General features: G+C 35.1%; 2 protein-coding genes and 1 pseudogene across 2 annotated transcripts; 2 read left to right on the top strand and 1 right to left on the bottom strand.

Annotated features, from left to right (window-relative positions):
• Window positions 1-308: 308 nt before the first annotated feature.
• LOC132547817 (uncharacterized) lies at window positions 309-2,024 on the top strand. Its single transcript, XM_060211618.1, has 2 exons — window positions 309-856; window positions 1,625-2,024. Exons 1-2 carry the CDS (start codon window positions 309-311, stop codon window positions 2,022-2,024), a joined length of 948 nt encoding a protein of 315 aa, XP_060067601.1.
• A 2,867-nt stretch (window positions 2,025-4,891) lies between these two features.
• Window positions 4,892-7,471, bottom strand: LOC132547815 (uncharacterized; annotated as a pseudogene).
• A 1,080-nt stretch (window positions 7,472-8,551) lies between these two features.
• LOC132547814 (uncharacterized) lies at window positions 8,552-10,163 on the top strand. Its single transcript, XM_060211617.1, has 2 exons — window positions 8,552-9,099; window positions 9,764-10,163. Exons 1-2 carry the CDS (start codon window positions 8,552-8,554, stop codon window positions 10,161-10,163), a joined length of 948 nt encoding a protein of 315 aa, XP_060067600.1.
• Window positions 10,164-21,025: the final 10,862 nt, after the last annotated feature.

Raw genomic sequence — 21,025 nt, 5'->3', positions numbered from 1 at the left:
CATTAGACTGTGATAATTTTCACCAATACAATATGTTATAATCGCTTATGATATACAATTTCAACCCGAATGGATGTATATATACAGTGAACGATCATGCATATTGAGCACTATTCACAGAAAGGGCAAATCTCGCTGTCGACTAAAAAACTTGACTGTGTGCCTTTGTGGTGATTATTTGATGCGTCGGATGTATGCAAAAGGATTATAGGTCCTGGACATCTTTGACTGGAAAAAATATTAAACCATTTGTTGATTACAGAAAGATAAATCGCCTGATTAGGACACTTGATATCATATAAAACATCATGGATAATGAATCTGTTACCAGTGAAAGCCCAAAACAAATCTCACCAGTAATTAATAGCGGATTTGACATTGAAATGGTCGGCACTGATGGCTGGTCATTTAGGTTGTTACATTCTTTGGCGATTACGTGCCTCGGATTGAGCATCTTTTCCGCCCTATACGTGATCATAGCATCAACCATGGACAGAGGCTTGAGACGGTTTTTCACCTGGACCAAGAGTGACCGATTTGTTTTCTACATGGCATGTACTGAAATCGTGGTGGACACCACCCACCTGTTGGATCATTCGCAGATATTTATCACGCAAGATCACGTGAGACCGGAAATGCTTTGTGAAGCTTATGGCTTTATCATGAACTCTCTGGTCATGACTCAAATCTTAACTGTCAATATCATCGCAATTACCGTATTTCACATTATTTATCTCCATAAAGATATAGAGTACGGTTCAAGTGACTGGAAAATGTTTCTTTGGATATTCGGAATGCCATTGACGTCATCTGTTGTATTTGCCGCTACGGGACAATTTGGGACAAATGGAACTTTGTAAGTATCTCTATAAATAACAAATAATTAATGTTTCAGTTCATAGACTCAGGGAAAAATATAGAATTCACCGGTTTCTCCATTTCAGTCATATCTGTTGTGGTTTATATTTCAGTAGCCATAAAGGCCTTCTATAATTTGCATACCTCTTTTTCATAAACCCATATAAGCTACTACTTATTGCGATAACGCTACCGCTGGTCTTAACACACAACCTTCAGATTTCCCCCTACTTGTACTTGTCTTTGCGAAAATTCCCCGCACTTTATCTTCGAGTTGAACATCTGTCCTAAGGATGAAAGTCATGTTCTTTCTCTGCTGCAAGTGCAATTTCTTACATTAAGACAAATCAAAAGCTTTGATTATATATGTTTCATACATGTAAAATCCTATCATTAATATCTTGTATGCAATCAGAAAATCCTGTATTGGTTGTTGGTGGTTTTATCATAGAATATCACAAATTTACCGTCCTCAAATTGAAACACATTCGTTCCTCCACAATATTTATTAAAGGAACTGCAATAAACACTGTCATATTTAAGTGCAATACCTTCAGCGATCAAATTTCTTAATTAAGATTACTACTAAAGTATGTGCGTGTAAATTATTCAAAATGAATCTGAATGGAAATTTCAATACCACGTCTGGTTACGCATACGTTTTAAAATGAAATTAACAAATATTGTACATTATAATTTTGTAGCATTGTTCAATTCATCAGCCTGTTACGTAAGGACTTATCTCGAAAACATTTTGTGATTTCAGCTGTTTATTTGACGCTGTTCAAGGACGAATCGGCAATCTCATCGTTGCTGTACCAATGATTCTCATCCTAATAGCGAACACCACCTTGTATGGCCTTACCTGGTGTCGGGTACGGATAGAAAGTCGTGCTTTAGAGGCATCACTTGGTCCTACTGTAAACGCTTCGGCCAGGTCTCACCGTGTTGCTCGGAACATGTTTCTGTTCCTGATCGTGTACTTTATTCAATGGTGGCCAGCATCCATTTTAAGTATTTTGATACTGTTTCCGAACCCACCAGTGTATATGATTCACCTTGTGACCACCTTCTGTAACATTGGCGGAATTTTGAATGCTGTTGTGTACTTTGTCATCAGAAGGAGGCGGAACCCTCCCAGTGGCAAACAAAATGCAAAGGCTTAGTGGAAAAAATTGACGACAGATTTTTTTCTTCCAAACGGAATCCGTGACTATGAGTAAATTATGCAATGTTCTTGTTTTAATGAAAGCGATATTCATTGCTAAATATTAAAACAATAAATAATTCTACTTATATGCGAGATTTCGTCAATAAAGATGCATCCACATTTTCGTGTTTCTTATTTGTTTTTGTTTTTAAGTTTTACGTCCACATAACAATCAAGGTCCTATTTGGTTTAGCCCCGTTGGTCTCATGATCACAAGACCCGTCTATTATAAGAACGTGTTTCAAAGATGTTAAATTCCCTGTATTTTGCTATGGCCGTCAGGGCCCTGGGTCCCAAGATATGCCTTTACTCAAAATGTCCTCCACCACATACCCTCCTCTAGGCACACATACACCAATTATACTCTAACCAAATTTTGTTATTTTTCCATCCAAGCCTTTCTCAATATCGGACCCATCTTATCTAAAAATGTCTTCACCTTTCTTTCGATTTCGTTAAAAATGTGTAGTTCTCGGAAAAAAAATCTCAAATTCCCCCACTAGGCTTCGAGGTCAAAGACTCATCATTCGTACAAAGAAATAGCTAACATTCTCAAAAGGATGTTCCATGGCATATTTGTACCATATCCTTTCATCCCCAAGCAAAGAACGTCCACAAAAAAGGCAACAAAAACAAAACAAATCGTGGCAACAGAATTATGATCCAAAATCAAATTCAATTAAATCATGGCATCAGTTGGACAAAAGGAATATTTATACAGGCACTCGGGTAGAAGTACGGACAGAATAAGACAAGATGTGATCAAAGTATCAGAAACAGAATAAACAAACACACTAGCAAGCATTAGATGTCAAGTGTTCTATTCAGCAAAGGAATTAGACTATTTCTCAATGTGATTACGATGACGACCATATAATTTCCACATAAGGTTTAGCATTCTAATGAATTTCCGGCCATAACATCTGGTATCACTGACGTGTCCTAAATGGACGAAGCAGCAGTATGATGTTTATTTATTTGACCCCAGTATACATTTTTTTATTCTAAGTATTCCAATGTGTTATTTCCTTGTGTCTTTTGTAAAATCTTCATCTTTATAGAAAAAAGGAAGATGGCAAATTACGGACACTGTTGCCGGGCCTGCACGTCAGGTCCCTGGTGCCAGACCAACTGTTAATACAAAAATTCTCATCCCCAACGCATTGCTCTTGGCTACATTTCGCCATAATTCCTAGTGACAACAGAATAATTTAAAACCCTTTTTTTCTCCTATACCGATTGTATCGTGCGCGAGGGTGTCGGTTATACGGTAACAGGTGATACCATTCCGTTTAGTGATGCGGTACAGTATTTTCAAATGAATCGTATTTGCACTGAAAATGACACAGATGAAAACAGGTTAGATTTACGTGAGTGATGTCAGGACTTTGAAATAAAAAGAGATATGGATAACTATTATTATTACATTCATTACTTCATTTTCATAACCATCTTTATATGGTTTGAAAATTGTAGAACACTGTCACTAAATAAATCCTTCGGAGACGTTTTACAAACGATTTTATGATTATTTTTCTGCGACAATAGCAACGAAAATACCGACATGTCAACAAAATCTGAGCACAAACTGAATAGGAAAATATATAGCAAAAATAGGAAAACATAGATATTTCTACAAATACTGCTGAGAACGCGCAATATTTCGGAACGGTAAGTCTTTTGTTCATCAACGACGCCTGCCATGTAAATTATAATCAAGAAATAGTGCTCTTAAGACGTGACAGCAACAATTGAACAACCAGATATTCTGACGCGTGCAAAAGACGGATTTCTAATTGTAGAACATCCCTTGCAGATGAGGATGGTTTAGGAATACGACTACTGTATCCGATTACGTAAAAGCAGGATAGGCCCTTGATTTTATTTCTATATCAACTACCTAGAAGATATCAAAGATATTAATATAGATCATGTCTCCATTGGAGGAATTTCGGGGTTTTTTCGATGAACTCAATAGATGATGTTAAACTCAACAGAAAATGGCATACTAACGAGCTTAAAAAAATTATTGCTCTAGGGTTTCCTTTTTCATATTCATTTTCATTTGCTGATTGCGTGAGCCATATCGCGTGTACATAATGGAAGCTGTCAACACAAATGGCGCCCTAATAAAGGTCACAAGTTGATGGCTACTCGATCACCGTTCTTTTTGACATTTATCTTTAAAACATGTTATATGTTATATCATGTTTTAATTGGTGGTGTGTAACTCTGCTTTAATGCTGTAGCACAATAAAGTAGGCATTAGTTCAGCACTACGTAGCGTTTAATAGGATGTTTAACAATATGGCAATATACTAAACATTCTTCATGTCTTAAGTTTCATCTCAGTGGTGAGAGGTTTGATGTAAGCTTACTTGTTCATGTGTTATACTACTTTTGCTCAGTGTTTGCAATTTAATGTGTTTCACATTCTCTCAACAGCCGTAGTAGTTCAACGGTGTCCATGGATGACGGACGCTGTATATTGCTATCACACTGAAATGTCTTAACCTTGGTAGTGCGATTCATTAAATGAGCAGTAAAACAAAAAGAAATCGAAATTACATGGCATGAAGACGCTTAAGCAGAAACACCATTCCATCGCAATGTTACTCTATCAATCTCGGAAAATGGAGAGAGAAAAAAAAGGAGAACGGAATTCCATCAAATATCATATTGATTTGAATGAATTGAATCTGCAAAATTACTTTTTATCAGAGTGAAGAATTTTGCGTTGCGCCAGATCTATACACTGATAGATTATATACACTATGTTTCCATGGTAAATGTATAAGTTCAATGAAGCATGTTGCTCCTCTTTTACAGAAGCACATCTTTACATGGGTCTTTAACAAACTGCCTGACGTTCTTGCATAGATACCATGCTCTGAAGTTTGATGTAATTTTATTATCAAATACAGAATTAAAAAGTTTTTAATTTCTGTACATATGGTTATCATAGAATATGTAGCAGTACATTATATTAGCATTATCAATTACCTAGGTGTGGGGAGAAAAAGCAGAAATAGTGAAACTGCTGTATTTTGGTGACAGGTCGAAAGACCGGCTTAAACATCCCTTCCAGTCTCAAATGCGTCTGTGGTTGATGGTGTCACTGCCTAATGATACAGAAATTAATAATAATAGTTAATTACAAAACAGCATACAATACTTACAACGGTCACTTGACTTCCCACTTGCTTCACAAATAATTCAATGTCATCAGATATTGATATGAATTATTCAATTTACAGTCAACATATCAAAAGGTTGTAATTTATATAATATTAATGTAAGATACTGAATAACTTGTTGTGTGGAGAAGCGGTGTCTACACTTTTATTTTGCCCTCCACAATTATCTGCATTGAAGTACCAGATCGTTTCTCCCTCTACAAAATATGACAAGTAATGGTGTGACATTGACACCACAGCATTTGCAAAGTGGCTGTGAGTACAATCCATGCCAATGGACTCATCTTCACCGAATACATAGTTTGTCTGTACAGCACGTACATCATTGCATATACCAAACAGATTAGTCTTGTAGAGGGATCTGAATATAATAAAGGATTTCAAGTTAAATAATATGTTCAATAGCATTATTAAACAAGAAGGATTAGTAGCAGACAATATCAGTACAAGTTATTTACCAGCTATCATATTTTCTTTATTTTCAGTTAACAAAAAAAAGGGGGGAAAAAAGATCATTGCTTTCCATTTCTGCATATTGACAATGGTTTCTAATGAAAGTTTTTGATTAACTTTGAAATTGAACTTGTCATATGTTAGGTATAAATGTTGTGTATTAATCCAAATTCAGATTTGCTGTGTTTGTATGGCATTGTATCATATTGATTGTTTACATAAAAACCTGTCTATGATCATTTGTCTCAATATGTGTAAATAGTGCTTGGATTTTTCTAGAAAGCTCGGGTATTAGAATGTCCTGTGTGTCTCCGTAAGTTTCTAAATATAGAAAGCTCGGATATTAGAATTACCGGTGTGTTTCAGCATGTTTCTAAAGACATATGTGAATAAGCTAGGTACCTGCTAGTTAAGAATCATCCAGAAAGGAACTTTCTAGAAACCTTTAGTGTATATAAACATGACGGAACTGAGCCTGAGCAGCTTTTTGAAGTATATACGCCTTGAGTGAGCTTACTTTGACACTTCAGTCTGTAAAGGGTGGACATTTACAGTGATTTAGTGATAGTTCCTTGTAGATTTGCACTTACATATACCGAGCAAGGAAACAGTTGTTGGATTATTCTTCGGTTACCCTGTATTCCTGACAATCTATTATGAATTCTTCTAGATTTTGAGGATTTCCACCGTATGATAAGTTCTGACGTTTGATTAATTAATATCTAGCTCTGTACACCATCGCAATATTTGTGATTTTACTGTATATAATTTATTTGTTGTCGATAAATTGTTGAATTTTCCGTTTTATTTGCTGTACGTTAATTCCGTAATGTAACAGATGTTCATGAACAAATATGATGACTTGAAATAAAAGGCACCTTCTTGTGATGGCAGACAAACACTTTGAGCAAAGTTAAAGGTACAATTAATATACTGGAGATATTGTGGGTCTGGATACTCCTGCACTGCAGTAACTGCTCCATTTATATTGGCGGTAGAAGTCCCTCTCCTTCTGAGCAGAGTGGATGTGTGCACTGACATCAGCAGTTGCTTTTTGTTGCTTTGCTCCTCTGTCTAAGCCTGAAGAAAAAAATCCAAAACTTCTACAAACTAACGTTTAATACAAAGTGATCAGAGCAATAAACAAAACGTTAGATTGTATCTGTTTTAAATCAAAGTGTCTACTAATCAGGGAATAGAGGAAGTGTTCTCTCTTACATACAAGAGCTAGGTGCCAGTACATAATTGTATTTCAACTACTATATTGCATTCAAACTCAACTGGTATTACATCTATTTATTCTAATATACTATATGTGCTTTTTTCAGAAGTTCAAATTTATGGCATTTACCTTTTGTATATGGTCCCGATACATCCCACACATTAAAAAAAATCAGTTTGGTGGGTCATGAATTTGAGGTGAAGTAAAACCAGATTCAAAAAACAACCAAGGGAAAAACATTATTCACAATTGCATGCTAATGAAATCAAAGGTGAATGTATTTAATAAATTATTCACATCAAGCTTACCGGGTAGTTACTTTTACTAAATATTATTTATCATGATGAACATCTTTTACCTGGGACAGCTACCAGCAAAACGACACTGATTAGCAAAAAAATATAATTAAATTACAGTGAGTTTTTTCCTTTCATATCTTTAATTCTCCATACTTTTTCCTCATTATATGTATATCAGCTCACCTTGGAAATGTCGTTTCAGACATTGGTCTGGACTCACAAGCAGACACATAATATTGGGGGATAGTTTTACATTTTTAACTTAGATATACTGTGACAGAATAATTCACCCATATATGTGTATGTACAGTGTACAATATATATATATAACAGATAAACAACACGGGGATCGATCGCAGAAAATCTTGGATGCGATTCTGTATAATTGGGCTTTCAAATGAGTTAGCATAAAACATTCCATCGTCGTTTTCATCATCAGATTCATCAGATTCGGAACGTGCAATAGGTTCATTACAACATGATCATGTTTGTTTATATTACCAGCTGGCCGAGAACTCGAAGGAAAAAACTCTGTCTATGTCGTCCAATAAATCCCCACGAGAAACACCACCAGTACAAAATCGATGTGGAATATTGAAACTGGAAGCCATAGTTTAAGGATTTAATCCGTTCCGGTTCAACTCAAAAGTACCTTCAGTGTGAGCAACGTGTTTACATCGTTACAAGCTGTCGTTGCAGACACGTATTACATCGAAGTGACGTTGGTGATTTCTGGGGATTTTCCCTGTCAGCATCGCAATTCAAAAACGTATTTTGCTTAAAAAAAACTCCTACTAAAATAAAATACTAACCAGAAATAGTTTAATTTCTAGATTTGTTCATTTACACAATAACATTTCTACCGTTTGATGTAATGATAATAATAACAATAATAACATTTCTATGGCTGTCGTAATTGTCTAGTTTTATTTTTAGTCTTAGCGTGGGAACATTTGAACCGAGACGTCATTTAAGGATTTCCTCCAGTTTCTCCGCTTTCATTGGCTATCTCGAAAGGTCGATTTCCTCAGCCGCATGCCTATATACAATTTCATCCGGATGGGTGTATATATATATACAGTGCACGATCATGCATATTGTGCACCATCCATAGGAAGGGCAAATGTCGCTGTCGACTAAAAAACTTGACTGTGTGCCTTTGTGGTGATTATTTGATGCATCGGGTATATACAACAGGATTATAGATCCTCGGATTCTTTCATAAGAAAAAAAAATTAAATAATTATCACAACCTGTTGATTACAGAAAGGGATATCGACTGATTAGGATACTTGATATCGTATAAAACATCATGGATAATGAATCTGTAACCAGTGAAATCCCAAAACAAATCTCACCGGTAATTAATAGCGAATTTGACATTGAACTGGTCGGCACTGATAGCTGGTCATTTAGGTTGTTACATTCTTTGGCGATTACGTGCCTCGGATTGAGCATCTTTTCCGCCCTGTACGTGATCATAGCATCATCCATGGACAGAGGCTTGAGACAGTTTTTCACCTGGACCAAGAGTGACCGATTTGTTTTCTACATGGCATGTACTGAAATCGTGCTGGATATCACCCACCTGTTGGATCATTCGCAGATATTAATCACGCGAGATCACGTGAGACCGGAAATGCTTTGTAAAGCTTATGGCTTTATCATCAACTCTCTCGTGTTGACTCAAATCTTAACTGTCAATGTCATCGCAGTAACCGTTTTTCACGTTATTTGTCGCCATAAGGATATCGATAACGGTTCAAGTGACTGGAAAATGTTTCTTTGGATATTCGGAATGCCATTGACGTCATCTGTTGTATTTGCCGCCCTGGGACAATTTGGAACAAATGGAGGTTTGTAAGTATCTATAAATAACACTAATATTTTGGCTCATAGATTCCAAAGTATTTATTACATCCACCGGTTTCTCCATTTCAGTCATATATGTTGTGGTTTATATTTCTGTAGTCATAAAGGCCTTCTTTATTTTAGCTACAACTGATTGCGATAACGCTACCGCTGGTCTTAACACACAACCTTTAGATTTCCCCCTACTTGTACTTGTCTTTGCGAAAATTTCCCACTTTTGACCTTTTATAAGCTTTGAACATATATGTTTCGTGCATGTAAAATCCTATTATTGATGTCTTGTGGCAATCAAAAAATACTAGGGTAGTTGTTTTTATCAAAGAATTTCAAAAACTGTTCATGTCCTCAAATTTAAGCACATACTTATTCCATGTAAATCAAATGCAATACTAAATTCGTTCATCCACAATATCTACGTAAGCAACTGCAATTAACACCACTATATTGAAGTACAATACCTTCAGCGATCAAATTGCTATATTAAAATTACCGCTAAAGTATATTCGTGTGCATTATTAAAATATGAAATGAAAAATTACACGTCAGTTTTGAAATGAAATTTACAAATATTGCACATTATAATTTTGCAACGTTGTTCAATTTAACAGCCTATAACGAAAGGACTTATCTCGAAAACATTTTGTTATTTCAGCTGTTTATTTGACAATGTTCGAGGACGAATCGGCAATCTCATCGTTTCTGTACCAATGATTCTCATCCTAATAGCGAACACCACCTTGTATGGCTTTACCTGGTGTCGGGTACGGATAGAAAGTCGTGCTTTAGAGGCATCACTTGGTCCTACTGTAAACGCTTCGGCCAGGTCTCACCGTGTTGCTCGGAACATGTTTCTGTTTCTGATCGTGTACTTTATTCAGTGGTGGCCAGCATCCATTCTAAGTATTCTGGTACTGTTTCCGAACCCACCAGTGCATATGATTTACTTTGTGACCACCTTCTGTAACATTGGCGGAATTTTGAATGCTGTTGTGTACTTTGTCATCAGAAGGAGACGGGACCTTCCCAGTGGCCAACAAATCGCAAAGGCTTAGTGGGGAAAAATGATGACATATTTATGCATCCGCCATAAATCCGCGACCACGAGTAAAGTATGCAATGTCATTGTTAATGAAAGCGAGATTCATTGCTTAAGATTAAAACCATAAATAAATATGATTTTATTCAAAATTACGTATTTAATAAATGTCATACCATTGAAATCTGAACTTTTGATATATCGTTTACAGTGCTGCTCAGAAACCTAATTAAGGAGTGTCTTTACTAGATATGACTTCATGTAAAATTCAAATAAGTACATGTATCACGCGAGGAAATTGTTTGCTAAATAAGCAATTCGTAAAGATCAAACCTGGTTATGTCATCCATAGATAAACCATACCACCAATTATTCCATTTATACAAACAAGCAATCTGAAAATACCTCATGTTAACAATGTCAACAATCCTTGACATTTATCAATGTAAGATATGTCCTATTGCAGGAACTTGTTGTCGACTCTGTGTAAAAAACTATCTTGTTCCTATTTCCCCATGATTTATTGAACTAGGATCATGGTTATGTTTTAACAAGTTCATATTTTCTTCTTTTTTTAATGAAAGTTATTTCGCATTAAATGTACTTGATATACTGATACATGAGTTCATCATGTTCCTTGTGATATTTTGTGAAATCTTCCTTGATAAGATCCGTTATTTTATGTACGATCATAATACCTTCACCAGTTTGTGTTTGCATATTATATACGTTAACAAATTGTTCTTCACCATGAAAAAACTTTGAACTATTCCTTGAACTTCCAAATCTAAGATGATCGCCTGGATGTCATTATACTTAGCAGACCAGTCCAAAATCACACAAATCATGACATTTTAGGGAGATCACTTCATCACGTCTAACAAAAATTGCAATAACAAACTTTACCAGGCGAAGTGGCCAAATGTCATGCATATTGGTTTTTTGATCATTTTCAAAAGTAATCGGATACGACTAGGGCCGAAGTGAAACATGGACATGGAATTTTAGGATGATTTATTCGTTAGTTATCAAGAATTAGCTATATAAAATCAAAGAAGACTGCCTATCGGCTATTCCATATTTTTCCTAATTAGTTCTAATATCAAACTGGCAAACCTAGATACCAAGGGGAACCTACAGATGAAATGTAAAAGGGATCCATCCAGTACTTATCAAGAAAAAGCGATAACAATCTTACGAAGTTGAAACCAAGATGGCCGCCTATCGGCAATTTTGCTTTGTTATTTCTGATCAGTCCCAAAATCATACAGGCCTAAATAAAGATCAAGAGAAACCTATATATGACGTTTGAAAGAGACCCATACCGTAGTACTCAAGGAATAGCGATAACGGTATTAATTGTAAAATCAAAGATGGTCACCTGTCGGCCCTTATTTTCTGATCAGACCAAAACAAAAAAATGCAGAAATCGGGACTAACAGGAACCAACATTTTAGGAAGATCCATCCAGTGCCTCTCATGATAAAAATACTGTTTAGGAACAGACCTTGGGAGATTTGAAATAGGTGGTGATCGACAAATCTTTGGTATATCAAGTTTGAAATGGTGGCGTGTAGCTCTACTTGAATGGCGGACGCTTTACACTACCATCACACTGAAATGAGTCTGGATACGGTGACATGAAATGAACTTCGTTCACATACTGAAAACTGGCTATTCAATCATTTTGCCTCCGATCGTATACTCGAATCACATTTGAAATGTATGAACTTTTAGCAGACGACACCGTCAATGATGAAATAAATAATGGCTGTAATAAACACCAGTTCATGTATTAATGCTACAGTTTATTGACAATAACAGAACGTGCACGGCATGGATTCAAAAGTTGAAAATAACATCCGTAATGAAATACTTTCACCGTTACATATGTTAAATTATATTCCAGTGTCCAGTTTCGCTCCGAAATGGAAGTAAGTATATAGTGAATAATCATATAAATTGAGCAGTATTTGCAAAACATGCTACCCAAACTGTGTATCACTGTGCATAATTGTTTAACTTAACGATTTTTAAAAACCAATATTCATAGGTTTTGTATCTTGACAAGTCAATACTTCGTTTAAAATAACGCATACATATTAATTATACAGCAGTATTTGCAAAACATGCTACCCAAACTGTGTATCACTGTGCATAATTGTTTAACTTAACGATTTTTAAAAACCAATATTCATAGGTTTTGTATCTTGACAAGTCAATACTTCGTTTAAAATAACGCATACATATTAATTATACAGCAGTATTTGCAAAACATGATACCCAAACTGTGTATCACTGTGCATAATTGTTTAACTTAACGATTTTTAAAAGCCAATATTCATAGGTTTTGTATTTTGACAGGTCAATACTTCGTTTAAAACACCACATACATATTAATTATACATATAAATAATTAATTATTCTGATTGTTATATTCACAGTACCATAAAATGCCCAGGTGTATTCTACAAATAACGTTGTACCTGACTACCCTTAACATGTAAATTGTAAGGTAAATTGATACCTGATTACCGATGTCAAGATTTTACAGGTAGATAACATAGGTAAAATACAGGTAGCCACAGGTGAAAATACATGTAGGATGGAGCAACTCGGTGCATCTTTTGTGCTGTAGTAATATACATTTCTAACAATGGGCTGTCATCATTGTCATTCTCAATACGATATTCTTCATTTCACTTGTTTGATTCAGGGTTGTCCCCAAAAAGAATCCAAATTAACAGGAGCAAGTGAACAGATTGGTGAAAACAAAAGAACTATACAGGTAGAATTATTGTATATACATACACGGCGGGTACGTTAAACCGAATGACAACTTTTTTTAACAATATTGATAAAAGGCCACTATCATTATTATTATTACATACTTAACGGCCCGTTAACACATAGAAGGTCATTAGGGCCATCAAACGGTAAAACACACAGTGATCCAAACGAAAATAACATTAAACAAAACAAAAGGTAAAAGACAAATGTTTAAAATCTTAAATGGGTATGTTAACACAAAAGATTAAAATGCTCCGTCATAGTCTATTATACAGACCAACATCTATCAGGTAATGTAGAATTTTACAAATCTCAACAGTTTCAAAAAGGGATTTAAGACATGCAATGTTACGATAAAACATTCTCGAGTAGACAGAAGGTCAATGCAGTCCGATAAAAAATGTTTAACGGTGTGTCTCTCTTCATTCAAAGAGGGAAACTACTTATTATTACCGGTGTAACAATCATCATTTTCTCTTCAAAGAAGTTAAAAACTGAGGAGCAGGGCGTCTGCTTGGCATCTTTGGTTGTATCGGATCTTTCTGATGACCTGTCCTGAAGGTGTTTGACACTGTTTTGTACGGTCGGAGCGGCCTCTTCATCCATCCCACAAAATATCAGCATAGATCTAACTAATCATTCTCGTACAAAAGACTGAAAAAAAAATTGCAAAACCTTTTAATGAAAAACTGATTCTCAGACTTAAAACTTCTTGTATTTTTTAGTTATTTACCATATATATTTGATTTAAATATACTAATAAAATCAAGGAATTACATTTATTTAAATACTTTATCAGGAAAACTAGTAGATCTACTTGATCGTACTTAATGACACTGAATAAGATAATCATGGCTGCTGTCATTACACAGATTTACTGAAGAACAGTGAAGATGGATTAAAAGTTAACGGGATAAATCCTCAAAATTTCAGAATTTTTTGTTGCTCCATTTGTTTTTAATGCATCTGTTTTGACTATTGAAATTATTGTATGCATTATAATATCCTTCCTGTGGTCACTTCGGACAGGCAAATTTGGTGGAAACCTCATCTTGTAAGCATGCTTCCAGTCAAATTTGACTCACATCCATCTTTTAGTTCCAGAAGAAGATTCTTAAAGCAACAGAGCCAATTTCCACTTTTGGGCCCTATCCAGCCTCCAGATAGGTTAGCCTCTCCATTTGTACATTTTTAATCCTCACTTCCTAAAATTACGTCCAGCCAAACTTAGTCAAATTTTGATTAACAGAAGAAGCCGATTAAAGAAATTGACGACAAATGGGTATGACAATGGCTGACTTGGTTCAAAGGTCCAAAGTCCATATATATACTTTAAATCAATCAAGAGAGTAAATTACACTGTATGTGACTGTCTCTAGACTCAGTATGTTACACACGGTGAATATTATCTGTGCATTCATGATCTATTGATTGTTGTGTACAACATCCGTTGGATATCACTCTCTTACATTTAGTGTTTTGGTCGTTTCTGCAGGTGTTCTGAAAAATACAGCAAATAATAAACACATATTTTCAAAACATATCAAACACAACAACTAACTTTGAGTGAATGTCCACCACTTTGGAATATTTTAGTGACCTTAAATTTTGGCGCAAAATTTGACACAATATTATTATTCACATTAATCTGTCATCCTTATCAAATCTCCCGCATTCGGTGGGATCCCCCGCTTTATGTCATACAATTCTGAAATCTCCTGCATAAACCAGTCCAACTGCCCGGTTCCCAACTTTCATTCAAATCTCTAGTGTTCTCCCACTTTGACAAAAATTTAAATATCTCTGCAACGTAATCGTATACTAGCTCGTGAATATCACTTGTTTTTAAGATCTTATAACTGACATTAGTTGATGCTGCTATTGAATTATCATATATAACATACATATCATAACAGTTATCATATTTGTTAGATCACGACTATATCAAAGCATTTGCAAAAAACTTGGTAACTATAAGACATGTTTATACAATGCAGCTAATCAATATATGCTAATCATATGCCTAAAATGCATTTTGTTTGATGTAGGTTATAGGTTATCATGACCAATTTTTGGTGTGGGACACACGGCCTCATGAAGATTAACCCATACCTTGTGTATAAGGTTCAAGTGACTTGTACTGTGCAGAAGGTATAGCACACACAAGTTTTTTCTTTGATATAGGTCAAAGGTAAAAATGTTGGTCACAGTGACCTACTTTTGATATGTGTCACACTGTCTTACAAAGGTAAACATATAACCGAAATACGAAGTTCCAGTGACTTGTAGTGTTGGAAATATAACCCAGAACAATATTTTCCTTTCATGTGGGTAAAGGATCAAAATTTAGACCAGAGTCACCTACTTTTGGTATGTGACAAACCTTCTCATAATAGATATTCAAGCACTGACTAGTCAAATCAAACAAAACGCAATGTTTTGTAGCCAGTATATTGCAATCCAAGGATTTCCAACAAGTCGGAACCAAAATATACTACTTATTAGCATAGGAGTTGTTGCAAACGTCACAGACGGCAAAGGTGAACCTGTACTCTAAGTATGAAGTTCCAGTGACATCTAGTATATGAGATATAGTCCGGACAAGACAATGTGTGGATGGACGTTAAGACGGACAGACACAATGCAAAACTATAGTCTGCTGATTCCTGGTGGGAAACTAATAAACAAGGCATCACAAACGATTGAGATTCCCTTTCTGTCAGGCAAACATAAACACTATTGCATACGCAGTTCAAGGTATGTAATAAATAACCAATATGTGAAGTTTTATGACAATCCATTGAGAAATGAAGTAGCAAGAGCGACGACAAAGATTGTAAGTAATTAACAATAAATGGAGGAGAAAGGACGTGTGGATATACATTTTTAAAAGCAAGATTTCTACGTATTAATCTGTAAAATATTTATCAAATGAATTATATACCCATAGATAAGACCTTACGCCTGAAGCCTGAAAGTCCACAGATGAAAATCTAAAGTGATCGAAAGAAAAGTCAAAATGTAAACGAGGAGGTGCAGCAGCCTCATAATTAGATAAATTTAGTAATATCCATACATCAGGAAATTTTAGGACAGCATCAAGTACATGTTGATATTCCAAACCGGACCACTATTCGAATGACTGATACAGGTTACAGCAACCGCAAGGACTAGGCAACCAACAAATAGTGTCTACCAATTTCAAAGATTATACAAGTTCCAATATTTCACTTAGATATCTGAATTTATATTTCTTCCATAATTATTTTTCAGATCAATTTCAATTAATTTACTGCTACGGTAGCAACCAGGAAGTTCTGAAATGTAAGGTATCTCTATAGATGCACAAGTTCCCTTGGACTGTATAAAGTGTATAAAGTCTTTGGACTGTAATAACTGGAGTCCATGGGCTCTTCACATTAGATATCAGGGTTTTTTTTATGTGTGGACTATAGTTAATTTATTGCAAACCATTGGTCTTCAACTCATCTATTACTTGTTCACAAGGATGTACACATTAGTCTACACTCACCTGTATGTTAATATGTCAAAATATACTGACATTATTTTATTACATTTCTCTGTTGTGACACCATATTGAAATTGTTTTAAAATACTTGCTATTTATAAACAATTATTGCGTTATTATGATATGATATGTATGATATAACTATATTAGAGACTTCATAAAGTTAAGTATGACTGAGTCATATTTGTCAGCGATTTTTTCAAACGCTGGTACCGGAACTTGAATAATTCAGGCACCAGATGAGGATGGAAATTGATTTTATTACGAACTCTGACATATTCCGTGTCAGTATTATCAGACTGGATTTCCATTTATATGCATGATGTTATCACCTGATCCCGTGAGTATATGGTATAGAGAGCGTCATCGATATAATAGCTATTTCTGTATATATCTTTTTTCATGTCTATCTATTTGACTTCGTTTTGAATTTTCTGTCATGTGACGACGTTTACCGTCGTCCGTTTTTACGATTATTGTCGACCAATTAGCCTTTCAATTTGTTCGTTTTATATATCTCGAATCTTTTTATTTGTAGTTTAAGGATCTGTATTAAAGTATGACCATACGCCAGTCCGAGAGGACAATTTCCTCGTGGCAAACGGATATGATGATAGTACATGCATCCACGTTTGGTTGATTACAATGAAACTTATTCACTGTTTTAGACCGATTGTTTTGCAACCTCGTTTTGGAATAAATTCGTTGAAGAGACTGACAATCTGGTGTCCACAACACGACTCTCTTAATGTGTTATATTGTGTTTTGCATTAACCGCTATAATGTGCATTGTCCTCAGTGTGATGAGTAAAGTTATACAGCTGAACGTTTTACGGCCGGATATTGTTGAAAAATAAAATACCCTCATGTCAACAATTCATAATCCAAACTCTATTTCAATAAAACTAGGAAAATTTATGAACAAAAAATAGAATCATACGGATATCCCTTAAAAAGTACACTGAGAATAAGACCAGAAGTTCAGGTTAAGTGGTTTATGCTTAATCGACAACATCCGCCGTGTAAACCTTTGTCAATTCATGTAATGTCACGTTCTCAAATGAGGACAATGTATACAAAAATTGAATCAACAGTCACACTAACGAGCATCAAACACGTTCCAGATATATCCTATCTTGGACGGCCCTACATTTCGAATAAATAGCCTTTAGGATATTGCTAAATACATGTAGTTATCCGAAATGCCATTAAAGAAAATGATATGATTATGTATCGACGTATCTGATTGTCTCACAAAGGTTAATATCGGAAGCATGATAGCTCAAATGGGAGCTTAAAATACAGTAACTCCAGGGCGATAATGCCATACCACAGGATTTTATATGAAATGTTGGATCCAGTGTCCTCATGTTTAATTCATATCCATTTTTAAATGTCAACAAGGACAGGTTATCGGAAATTATCAGCTGAAATGTTTGCGATACTATGTTGATGACCTTTTATATGGTTTTCATTATACAAATAAAGATTGTTTACATATAAGGTATAAATTGGTTTTTAGGCTAGAAGGAGGAAACATTTGTATGATGCAATTTAATTCATTTTGGCTCTACTGTATCTAACTCTATATGATTAAAAGTTGCTATTCAACTATGAGTTTTGTTTGTTTGTTTTATTTTAAAATGTTTACACAGTCGTTATCACTTCAGGCTTTTATCCTCACTAACAAATAATAGATGGACAAAACAATTCTATGATGCAGTTGAACTAATTTTTGGCTCTACTGTATCTAACTCTAAATTAGTAAAAGTTGCATCTTTACAATCGTGTCTCTACTGCTGATTAAATGCAATTATCTAAACAAAGAAGTTAAACACAACATTAATTGTTTGAAGGAATCTTACGTCCTCCGGGCTCTCTTTAACTCATACTTAGGAGAAGATCTTAAATCCACAATAGGCTCAATTTAGCCACCATGTACTAGCATACAGTAGAATACAAAAGATCCCATTGCTGGGTCTCCGACAGTCCCCTGGTAATATACTTGGGTTTAATCCTAAATTGTTAAGCGTCATAATATTAGCCGCTTTAATCATTTGAGGACGGCTTCCTTCTGTTAGCGAGATGAGTACATGTGTTGAAGTGTAACCAAATCTATAGTACTACCACACTGAAAAACCCCACCTAATCACATTATACTGACAACTGGCTATGTATGTATGTATGTATGTAATATATAATTTCTTACGTGTTAATGAATTGCTACGACGTATACATTGTAACTAAACGCCTCTGTCACGATGTTTACAACGGATAAGTTTTAATAAGTACGTCGCACGATAATATCTGAAACCTCATGAAATCTTACGAGGTGGTCAGATGGTGCAGTGGTAACGCAATCTTCTTTCAACTAACTGTCCGGGGGTTCGATTCTCGGAACAGACATGAAAAGGTAAGGGGTCACCTTGCCGACCACGTGGGTTTTCCTCGGGTACTCCGCTTACATTCGAGAGAACAAGAATGCTAAGTTAAAATGTTGAAATAAATTGATTCTCAACTGCTGTAAAATACTGCTGTTTATACTAAAATCTTTTGCAATATTATTGTATGAAGTACATAGTTATATTAATAATTTGCATCGTATGTTACTTGTGATTAACTATAAACAGAAGTAATTCCTTAAGTGAATCTTGTGGATTCAGTTACGTTCTGATTACGGGTGCACCTGTCAGGAGAGCAATGTTTCGTATCCATTACAGCAGTATGTCGTTGGGATCTTGATTTATTAGGATATTTCCGAGTCTCTCACAACGGTCCGATGCATTCATGAAATGAATGTCAGGAAATTACAACTGATAATATGTGCATATCTCTTCGGCACCTACAGACGCCAGTACGAGTTACAGAAAGGGTTTCATTCATAATGACTTTGTTGATATAAAAAGTCTGTATCTGCATTAATACAAATATGTCATTATTAGGCACAATAAATAGATTGCAGTGCTCACCTGAATAATCTAAACGTTAAATTGACAAAATACCTCATTTTCATGCAAATATGGCTGTAACGTAATCTCTTGGTATAATGGTTTAAATCAAATACGACGTTTAGAATTATACAATGTATTATCACGTTTACGTCTTTTAGAGATTGCGTTGAGTGAAATTTGAAAATGGCAGTATAATTTACTACATGTCACATGACTTTTCCTGCAAAGTGAATATATATCTAAAACACCAATCGAAGTCAGGATAAAACGCATATTTACGATGGTATTCAAGAGACTTGCATTGGGTAGAAAGGGGTGTAGTTTTATTGGGAAAACAAGAAAAAGTATGAAAAACAATATTAACAATGATGTCAAATCTTACGCTTCAACATAAAGATATCGAATGTTGAGCACGGAAGTTAAAACTACCTTTTCTATTTTAGTTATATTCACTACTGTCGCCGTGTTGTGTAGAACGTAGACGAAATGTGAATATTCTACGTTTAATTGTCTCTTACTATCATCCAAATGATATTCCTTGGGTGAGCTCACATGGGCTTGTTGAACCGGATGCCATTTATGTCAATTAAAGGTAGACAAAATTGTAAACGAAACAACATCCAAATCATTTTGATGAAGATCATTTCAAAATTCAATCAGTCATATCGTAGTCCTTCTAACATTTAGTGTAATCAATAACTTGAACAGATAAAAAAATTCCTCTGGTTGGAAGCAGGATAAAATGCTTCGATGACAAAAGAACTTTTCTTTTTCAAATCAGTAAGTAAGTCGAAATGCTACAATCTTTAACACCATTGTACTGTGGTTATTGAGTAGGAATTTTAACAAAATATGTATAAGTTTTCAGAAAGTTTAGATACAATATCTCGCAGTCTCCCAATAAACAATTCCGAAATTCTTATAAACGAGGGCGCGCATATTACAACACCATTGCAACCTGATACTGATACTAAATACTGCATCGCTCGTGTATGCGGACGATGCATATATGATTGTTTTTTGGTGCGTAGTGTTTTACCATAACTGTAAATTTGAATATTCATATTTCATTTACATCCTATGTAGAAATTTAATGTGGGTCATTGAGAACGGTAAAAACAACATAAAAGTGTCATCTGGTTGAAATTTGAAGAAAGTCTATTGACCAAAAGAGGCAGCCCGGAGACGCATTGAAGCTCAGCATTATAGAAGATTAGTGACAGAATTGTTAGTCGTCGATACTGTATTACCGGCTGTGGTGTCCTGATTGCGAGCTTGCCGCACTATGTTTCACAGCAGTAGTTTTTTATAGTCGGCTTAAACTACACGCATTCGACAGCACATGAAGTCATAATGACTACATGGGGAGGCCGAGGTTTAACAACCATAGATGTTGCTAGGATGTTAAGATATACATTCATATATAAAAGTAAGTAACCTTTTCTAAGTTGTATCCAAGCCATCCTTAGAACATGTGGACTGTAAATATTAAATGATACTGTAAATGTGTTCCAAGGAGAGATGCGCAGAGTATTATTACTCTGCAATATAATAGAGAAAGTCATGGCTTTTCGGAAATATGACAAGACTGCAACAGAATTACTAGCG

This window comes from Ylistrum balloti, unplaced genomic scaffold (genome assembly GCF_031769215.1).
Source record: "Ylistrum balloti isolate Yb309-2 unplaced genomic scaffold, AGI_CSIRO_Ybal_v1 Utg369980, whole genome shotgun sequence".
Classification (NCBI taxonomy): domain Eukaryota; kingdom Metazoa; phylum Mollusca; class Bivalvia; order Pectinida; family Pectinidae; genus Ylistrum; species Ylistrum balloti.
The sequence above is the reverse complement of the archived record's forward strand: the minus strand, read 5'-3'. Positions and strand labels throughout refer to the sequence as shown.